This window comes from Montipora capricornis, chromosome 2 (genome assembly GCF_036669925.1).
Source record: "Montipora capricornis isolate CH-2021 chromosome 2, ASM3666992v2, whole genome shotgun sequence".
NCBI classification, from domain to species: Eukaryota; Metazoa; Cnidaria; class Anthozoa; order Scleractinia; family Acroporidae; genus Montipora; species Montipora capricornis.
In genome coordinates, this window is record NC_090884.1 from 62,604,215 (window position 1) to 62,614,214 (window position 10,000).

Consider the following 10,000-nt stretch of genomic DNA (forward strand, 5'->3'; position numbering starts at 1 on the left):
ATTTAAATGGGCCTTAATACCAACAAAATGGACTTTGCTGAGGAAAGTTGTGGGTTCTGAGTCTTTCTCCTTGGATTGACTTTTAGAGTCTAAAAATAACTGTGGAGAAAATGCCTCTTTTGTAATACAGTGTGTAACATCTGCAAATATCACGACTTTTAAGTTTTTGTTGATGAAGACGGCAAACCATAAGCCCCATCTGCCAATCCTTTTTTGTAAACTCTATGGCATGGGGCATTAGAGAAACAAGTTACTGTTTATAAATTGAGAGCATGTAGTCTGCCTGGTTGGATTACACCTGCTATATAGTTTAATTGAAGGGCTCTATAGAAAATGAGACTGAGAATGAGACACAGCAAGAGCCTAGGCTATATAATTATACTTTATTGTTACAGTAACTTTATATATGGCTATATTTGATCAGTAGAGATTTGCTGAAGCCAAGGCATATAAAAAACCGTGCAAATGGATTCCTTCTGCGCCAAGGTGTCTGTTTAGGCCGTTTATTGTACAGTTACGTAATTTATGCTTATAATCTTGTACCTTTCCTTATTTGCATGCTATTTTATTAGTCTCTTGATAATGGAGTCATGATGACCCCAAAACGTCGAGCAGCAATAAATCTTTTTTGGTTTTTTATATGGCTATATATATTTTATTGTTATATATTTACCAGTTTTAAAGTTTTGAATCAGACTTAAATAAGTAGAGGGTTTTTCTTAGCAAAGTATCATCACGTAAAGTGAAACAACTTATAAAGGTAATCACTGTAATTAAGCAATTGAAAAATAATCAAGGGTTGAACAGGACTTGAAGCCATGAGATTGCAATATTGTTGACACACACTGCGAAAAGGTATGCCTGATACAATTTCTTAACTAGCTGTCTGCTGCCCTCCTGTCAAGAGTGATGTTGTCATACGTCATGCTATAAATGTAAGCCAATCAGATTTTATCGGAAATTACCTGCTCATTGCGATTCAAGGAAAGAGTCGCAACGAAAACAAAATAGAACTCTGGCTGGAATGTCTGCGAAGTTGAACTTTATCCATACAATCAAAGCTATTTCTGCAAATCCCGCTAGACAGTTGGTGCGGTTTCTCTGTTCAAACCATGAAGGAACAAAGAATTTTGAAATAAAATCTCTGGAGAAGCCGATTCCTTCATGTTATCATCAGGTGCAATCAACAGTACAATGAACTTTATGTAAGTTTGAATATTTTGAGATACCAATAAAAGATGCTAATATGAGGAAAATGGTTAGGGTTAGGGTTAGGGTTAGGGTGTTTCGGGGAAACCTTAAGTTAATCATGAGTTTTAAACTCGAAAATGGTAATGCGCAATTCAAGTTGCTTGATGGGTGTTACACTAGGCAACATTTCTTGCAATTTGTCTCATTTTCAATGATCACATGACGTTAAAGGAACCTTTTTGTTGGCTGGTGCTGCAAACCATTGCGATGCAAGTTACATGTTGCCCAAAGTAGAACTGATTTCTATTTCTTGCAACGGTAGTGGCAACAAAAATGTTGCATGGCAGGGTATGTTACACTGGGCAATTTTTCGTGCAGCTTGTGTCAGAACAAAATTGCAAGACAAGTTGCACGAAAAATTGCCTCGTGAACATACTGAAGCTTAAGTCACATATTGGAAGATATCTAAAAATTGGTAAAAAATGGTTGGATTATTGTTCAGTATGAAAATTTCTTGTAACAAGCTAGTAGACACTCTGCTCATCAGAAACCTTCAAAACAGTTTATTGAGACTTTATCTCATCATCTTTGCTGAGAAGTAAAACTGTTGAAGACTAATCGGCAACAAATCTCATTACTGCTTTATGAATAATTTGTGCTCAAAATGTGACATGTACATTTCATTTGCTATTATTGCTATAGTCAAGAGTTGATCATGGTTTTTAATTGTAACTTTAATAAAACATGTTTGTTTACAATGCTCATGTTTAAAACTGCTTATCACATTGAATCCTTAGCTAGATGAAATGGATGCATTATTTTTTAAAATCTCCATGCTGCACTTAACCTGGTTTGACTGAAGTTGTCAAAAATCCTGTATTATTTTTGTGATGCCTGTACATGAAAGGGGTAATTATTGCTCACAATGTTTGCTTCATATTTTGATCTTAGGTTTACAGGAACATTTTTCAAGCAGCCAGTAGAATGTATATTAATGAAGGGGTTTCTTCATTTTATAAAGGTGGGCTTGCTTGGTTTCTTTTTCACTTTATTCTTTATGCTTTCTGGAGGCTGAACTCACTTCAAGATCCTTGTTGCCTTCAATAAGTTTTAAATGTAAAACAACAATTTTCAATGTTGTAGACATGGTTTAGTAGAAATGTCTTCCTATTAATTTTCATTGCAAGTTTTACGAGATGCAAATCTGAATGTAAAGATAGGGCATGTACTAAACCATGAAACAGCGAAACATTGAAACAGCGTAACGAAACACTAGAACACCATGTATGACCCCACCATACATTGAATACTAACCGACGAAGGTTGGATTTGAGATTAAATATCGCTGTTTTGTTGTTTAGCTGTTTCATGGTTTAGTAATGCCCGTAAAGATCCGCTAAATGTTTACGAGTACAGCCACAACGTAAAGAAAAATGTATAAAATGCGCAAGTTACAGAGATAAGGCTTAAGTTAACATGTTGAATTTGACATGATTGTTGATTGAGGGAAGGGTTTGTTTTATAATATTATGTAAAAGTTATTGTGCTTCTTTTGCTTTCTAGACCAATAATATTATAATAATATTATTAACAAGTTGGTTTAAGGGTTGTGCCTACAGTTGTGCCTGTTTCATGTCTTTCTGCTTCCTTTCAGGGCTGGTGCCAACACTGTTTCAAATTTTTCCACATGCTGGTCTGCAGTTTGGATTTTATGCATTGTTCAAAATATTTTGGGAAATGTCATTTGGTATCAAGGTACATGTATACCTCTCTCAGCTTATACACACGTACACGTTACTCACATTGTTATGTGTTTATGACCTCTACATCGGCAATTACATGTGATAGCTTTCAAAAGTAATGGTACATTAATTAAGAAGTATTTCCCAATTAATGTAAAAGATGTTAATTAAAGTACACTTAGAAATCAAGCTGTCATGTCGCATGAATGTTTTGCAGGTTCTAATTTTAGCAGATTTTGCGGATTGACCCTGTTCCGCAAAAATTAGTTCCCACAAAATAAAATGCCACAAAAATTAACTCCTTTCAGTCAAATTTAAAAGACTTGTGCCCGTCTTGGATGATATGAACATTAACATGATTTTCCATTGGGAAAAGCAACCCGAGCTTAGATACATATGGTAGCCTGTATCGCAACAAAACAATGTGTAAAGCCAGGAGAGAAAATGTCAAGTGTACAGCGATTCAGTACAATTTGGATTGGCACAAATGGGTCATCTGAAGGAACATCATTGGCTAGGGTGTCTGCAAACCGGCAAACCGCATTAATTAATGAAGCACTGCACTGTTTGATGTGCATGATAGGGGTATATAGGCTTTGTTTTGTTGTTGTTCAGTTTCTTTTGTGCAGTAACATATTACAGTGATATCTTCTGTCTCTTAGTACTGTATGTAAGTAGCCAGAGTGAACTGTACAATAAAAGTTGAAAATAAAATAAAATTAATGTGCTACCTCTCTGCTTTTTGAACAGGGAATCACAAAAATTAGTTCCCAGCAGAAATTTCAGTCTTCTCAAACTGCCAAAATTTGTTCCTGCACTCCTCTTAAAAGACCTGAAAGTATAATTCTAACTAAAACATGATTAAGAACCCTACCTGGCAGTAGGCAACAAGCTGTACATGTACATAGCTGCATGTAAACAAAGTGTGGTCGAGTTGAATTCAAGAAAGGCTCCTTGTTTTTTCTAAATCATTTAATGGCTCTAGACAAATGGAAGTAGCAAAATGTGGGTCATAATTTATAGAACAGCCTAATCTTGAAGAAATTACCTTTTCAGTGGTGACTCAGGGATATTCAGAAAAATAACTAGGTGTTCCTTTGCAGGCATGGAGCCTACGACCTTCCAATTACTAGTTCGGATGCTCTACCAGGTATGGGATACTCATGGCAGCCAGACCATTGTCACAGAAATAATGCAACCTTTACCCTTTTGAATCAGAGTGCCAGTCTATGGGAAAGCTTAGTTGAATACTAGTATATCCAACATTTCTCCTGTGCTCTTATGGGTTGTATTTGCAGTACAATGATATCTAATTTCCCCTGAAGGACATCATGTTCCGTCATTCAGATGAAGCAAAAGATTGAACCATTATGCTACTCATTTATAATCAAAGCCTGAATTATTTTTTCTGTAATAATTATTTTCACAGAAAGATCCTTATCAGCCTGCGGATATTGACGAGAGTCTTGTGTGTGGGGCACTGTCAGGAATCTGTAGTAAAGGCATTATCTACCCTCTGGATATGGTCAAGAAGAGATTACAGGTTTGCAAATATTCTTCTTCTCCTAGTATCAATGGATGTCCAGTTTTGTTATTTACTGAGTACAATCTAGTTTGAACTGGGGTGTTGTTTTAGGTTGAGGTGGTAAGTCATGTAAAAGATAAAAAACACCAAACAGACATCCACAGTCTTTTTTCAAACTAAATTTTGCTCAACATTCAAATTCCCAAATAAGTCTTACAGTGTATCTTTTTTGTAGAAGGGGTCATTGATTGACAAAATGGAGTCACCAAGTCATTATAACCCATGTGTATTTAACCAAAAGATTGACAACTAAACGACAACTCATCGAAATAATGAGGCATTCTTGAAGTCCCAAAACAGAAAAGATAGGCAGCAACTTTCAAGTGGAAGAAGGTGATCTCTTTTTTTGTGACTCAGGCCACCAATGAAGGAAGACTATTAAGCGGAACAGATGAAATCAAACACAAACAAAGAGATAACCAAAGTATTTTTTTGGAGGGAAGGGGGAAGGGGGGGGGGGGAGGGGCGGCATTCAGTTTTTGCCTATCACCTGTGGCAAGACAGACGGTGATTGCCATATACATGTATAAACTAATAATAAAAGAGTAAAAGGTCTCTCCTAATACACGTAGCTTTTCATGGTTCTATTCCACTGTTGTCTCTTGATCATTTTTTTCAAAGGTCCAAGGGTTTCATGAAGCTAGAGAGACTTTTGGGAAAGTCCAGAGTTACAGGGGTATGATAAACTGCTTTAAGATTGTGGCAAAGGAAGAAGGTCTCCATGGTTTCTTTAAGGGGCTTGCTCCCAGTACCGTCAAGGTATGTGTCAAATCCATCAAATGGAAAAACAGTGAAGTACGAAAATGCATGGAAGGACTTCTAAGGATTAGTTTGTCTAGCAAATTTGAGTATTATTGCTTCATGCATGCAGACATTCTTGAGGGACTGTAATAGGCCATTTCCTAGTTTATCTCTACCTCCTCTTTAAAGCGAGTCTTAAGTGCAATGTTTTTGTCATGGTAATTAGTTCTACTGTACATATGAATGAAGACTAATTGTCATAAGAAAAACTTTGCACTTAGACAAGTTTGCTTTGAAGAGGAGGCAGACATGAACTCGGAAAGGGCCTATTGAACTGAGTCTCTAAAATTGGAGAAACAGGTGCCCTTCCTTCCCTAGTTTAACCCATTGACTCCCAGGGGTTCCCCATTGACGAGTAAAATAGTCTGGCGTTAGACAGAGTAAAATACTAAGACTAGTCTGGTCAGTTTAGGCCGGTTTGGACGTCAAAGGGTTAATGGGGTTAGGGTTAGTGAGTGATTAACGGGAAGCAATTTTTACAAAGCCTTAAATTATTATGCCATTCTTAAAAATATATCAGCTATTACCTTTCTTCTCATTGGGTAACATCTTACAGTTAATTCTGGGAATCAAAGGTACCTACAAGTAAGTGAAATCAATGTGCTTGAAGATAATTCACTAATAGGCCATTTTCAAAATAACAATTATTCAGCTTGATAGCGAGGCAGAGAGGACAAAAACAATAGAAACACGTTGGAATTAATGTGAAAAATATTTGCATATCATCCACATTTAAATGAGCTATCGCTCATATGCGATATGTGTTTAAATAAAATTACTTACTTACTTACTTACTTTCCTTACATTTACTCAGTCTGAAATGATTTAAGAATAAGTAAATTTATATATTAGAACTAAAAAAATGGACATGCAATAGAAGTTACAAAGATTTATTAATAAGCAATAGAGGATTTTTCCTGTGTTTACATAATCTCATCGAAACACAAGGGGGAATTGGGAGAATTCAAGACAGTTATGCAAATCCTAGATGCAGTCAAGGGTTTGCATAACTGTCTAGAATTCTCTCAAAAATAATTCGACAAATGAGGAAAATGCTGTTTTTTTCCTTCTTGATTGAAACAGATTTTCTGGATACACACTCCAACCAAAACACGCATTTGACAACACATAACCAATCAAAATTTGTGTGATGTCACAGCTGTGTTTGCATATACTCTCATCTAAACACAGCTATTGACCAATGAGAGTGCATGTACTATCCTCATTATTTTATAACATTCTGTTACAGTAGTAGTTAGATAAGCAACTTTAAGCAGGTGCAAGCAAGATTGAAAAAATTCAGGCCTTTTACTCCTGGGAGTGAGACTTAATACATTTTACTCTGTCTAACACCAGACGATTTTATTCGACAATGAGGGGAAGTCTAGGAGTCAATGGGTTGACTAACAACCTCTACACCCCCCTTTAAGGGGGGTGCCTCTTACCTACAGAAAGACACTGGTTGCTAAGGAAGCTTTTTAGTCAAGAGCCCTTCAAAAAGGTTGCATGGATGGTTCTTTGAAATAACTTTTTCAATGGAAATCTGACATCACTTCAATCAGAAGGCGCATGTGCAACTGGTCCCAGCCCTCTGCCGTGTGTTTCAGTGAAAAACTCTCAGGAAACGAAAGAAAGAGGCAGTTTTTTTCACTGGATGGGAACCGCTCCTCCATTTTTTGGAAACTGTAGCATGGAATTTCTATTTGGACAAAAAATGGAACTGTTTTTTGAAAAGTGTATCAAAGAAGGGCCTTATGACATCATGATTTTTTTCGAGAAATATATATATTTTAAATCCATACTATAGATTTTGTGTTACAATGTTCTCATACTGTTGCATTAAAAATTGGCGAAAAACATAGTTAACTAGTTTTTAGGCATTTTCTGTTTTGGTCACATGATTTACCTATAAAGATGGTTGTGAGTCAAACCAGACAAAGAAATGTTAAATAGAACACAATTGCCAAAAAAAGGATAACTGTAGAGTTAAAGGGAGTCTAGAAATGACTATTTGAAGGGGTCCATATCAATGGTTTGGTAGTTAAGAGCCACCTCCCTTAATATGATTCAAACTCATGACAGTGTGATTGCACTGCACTGATCTACCAACTCAGCTATCAAATCAATGTGACTTCAAGTTCTCCCAATCCCTTGCTTTTTTGGAACATGTCTAAGTCATCTTTTGTTTTGTGTTCAGGCTGGCTTTTCAGTGGCATTGATTTTTTGCACTTATGAACAGTGCCTTGCTGGTATCAGAAGATGCATACAGGATGATGAAGCACCATCAGTGATTATTTCCCCATCAAGATGACAATGCTGACAAAATAATAAAATGATATTGTTTTACAGTATTCAATCATTATAATGAGAAACAAGAGCATTCTTTAATTAGCAATTTGGAAGAACAGACAGATCAAAGTTTAATATTCTTTTGTATTTATTATGATACCAAAGTATCAATCAATATGATGCAATATAATTATTATTATTATTATTGGTTTATAGCAAAGTTCTGGATTGGAATTGAGACTGTTGAAAGAGGAGTACAAGTACATTGTTTGTGTAGCTTGGCAATGAAGAGTATAATATTAGGGGCCTTACACAACAGGATGGCTTGAAGACTCAGGATGGCAGAATGATGAAAAAATGTTCCATAAGATTGGAAATGCACAGTCTCGTGCAACATTTTTTCATCATTCTGCCATCCTGAGTCTTCCAGCCATCCTGTTGCGTAAGCTCCATATTACATGACTGTATCACTGGTTGCCACAATACCCTGTTTGGTGCCCTGGCTTTGTTCTGGGCAGAGACATTTACAGTTTCCATTACGATAATAAATAATTAGCTGTTACAAGCAATGCGGAAAAAATTCCTCCAAACTGCAATGAAAATTAGTCCTGAAGAGTCTCCAGGGAGTAGCTAATAAATGTACTTCACTTTACAATCCAGGAAGCATTAATCAGTAGAAGTCATTTTGATTTCTTTGATTTTGAAACAATTTGCCACAATACTAAATTTATACAAACATACTAACTGTGGTATGGTCTCAGCCTTTCCTAAGAAAACATATTGACATAAAATTCCTTTACTGTACATAAACCTCAACTGTCCAGGTGATTGTTTAGAATGCATCAAACAAAGATTACTATATTCCAGGATAAAAAGAAACTAATATGCATCACATCACATCTCTCGGAACAAACGGTGGTGGGCGTGGTAGGAGTGGAATAAATTTTGTCTTCAAATCTGCAGCCATGCTAGCTATTTCCTCATCATCTTTTTCAAACAGTTTTATGGCATGAGTAAATGTTAGAGAACCTGCACAAGAAACAAAATTTTATGAGACAATTAAACCATAACATTATAGTTTTGGTGTAATGATAACAGGTGGGAACATGGACTTGAGGGTCCTGATTTGACTTTTGTATCCAAGATTGGGTCTACAACTAGTGCAGAATATAATTTTAGTGTCATGTAGCTGATGTTACATTTTTACATAATGCACAAAATGTTTTATCAACCCTCTTTCCCATCAATGATTCCTGGTTATCTGTCTTGTTTTATGGCGTACCCGTATATTTTTCTAGAGGTTAATTGCCCCTACCTCTCCAGGAAATGCATATTTACAGGTACATGTGGATGAAAGTTTTTGATAATATAATTTTAATGTATAAAATTGTTTTGATGATTTTAATAAACAGGCTATGTGTCACATTTTCCATAGCCAATCTCCTGTCTTTGCAAACAGCACAGAACATCTTCAACTCTGATTAACAAGGTGTGCCATTTAGATAGAAAAGTGGAGCACAAATACTGATGAAATCAACCAAACACAAAACTTGGCAATTACACCAGCATGTTATCAATTTGCAATCATTCTACTGTTTTTCTCTTTTGCCCTTTCATCAGAACAATTAATTATTGGTACATGAAAACAGCAGTTGTTGCCATGCATGGCTTACTCACGTTGAATTTCTAGAAACCACCACAGCATGTATTAAGTCATCACCAATTTTTGTATGTTTACTTTGTTGCGGGGATGAATGTTACTAACTGTATGACTGATTTTCAGATTAATGGTTGATCTACTGATTGGTTAATCGATTGATTTGATAATATGATACCTTCCCCATCATCAGAGAACCCATGCCTCTTTATGACCTTTTCCTGAGTTAAAGCAGCAAATGGCAGCTGATACTGAAGAAGCTTCACTAAATCACTCCCTGCTTCCTGCCGTATTTCATGCATTCTGGACTTGTTTTCTGGCTTCTCAAATGCTTGCAAAACATCTCTTATGGCAGCTGACAAAAAGTAATACACATTCAGACAAACTGGTGCAAAATTTTGCTTTTTTCTTTTCACTTTTGCCCCTGAGCTGAGTTGTTCGATGCAGGGTTTGTGCAGACCAGAACAATAATTTATTTATTTATTTATTTATTTATTTATTTAATATGTAAACAATAATTAATTCTAAGGCTGGTGATTGTACAAGAGGACAAAGAGTCCCAGAAAAGGTTTACATATTTTTATCACAGTGACTCAACCCAGTCCACAAGTATTGATCTAATGCAAACTCCAACTCTCCATTATCCTAATAAATGGAGCTTGAAACAATATGACTGTTCAAAGGGGAAGAGAGTTAAGATAGATCTATCTAATTTGAAAAGGTAAGTCCATAAAC

General features: G+C 35.9%; 2 protein-coding genes across 3 annotated transcripts in view; one reads left to right on the plus strand and one right to left on the minus strand.

Annotated features, from left to right (window-relative positions):
- The window catches only part of LOC138030592 (mitochondrial thiamine pyrophosphate carrier-like), a 25,804-nt gene extending 16,771 nt beyond the window's left edge, over positions 1-9,033 (plus strand). Inside the window, exons 6-10 of the mRNA XM_068878488.1 lie at positions 2,143-2,212; positions 2,846-2,946; positions 4,363-4,476; positions 5,140-5,277; positions 7,517-9,033. Coding sequence (XP_068734589.1) covers positions 2,143-2,212; positions 2,846-2,946; positions 4,363-4,476; positions 5,140-5,277; positions 7,517-7,630 — 537 coding nt within the window. The 3' untranslated portion in view covers positions 7,631-9,033. The remainder of the gene's footprint in view (positions 1-2,142; positions 2,213-2,845; positions 2,947-4,362; positions 4,477-5,139; positions 5,278-7,516) is intronic.
- LOC138030606 (protein C10-like) overlaps positions 7,715-10,000 on the minus strand; it is a 7,600-nt gene continuing 5,314 nt past the window's right edge. For both annotated transcript variants that reach the window (XM_068878502.1, XM_068878497.1), the window contains 2 exons: positions 9,444-9,620; positions 7,715-8,637 (listed from right to left, as the gene is read on the minus strand). In XM_068878502.1, coding sequence (XP_068734603.1) covers positions 8,498-8,637; positions 9,444-9,620 — 317 coding nt within the window. In that variant the 3' untranslated portion in view covers positions 7,715-8,497. The remainder of the gene's footprint in view (positions 8,638-9,443; positions 9,621-10,000) is intronic.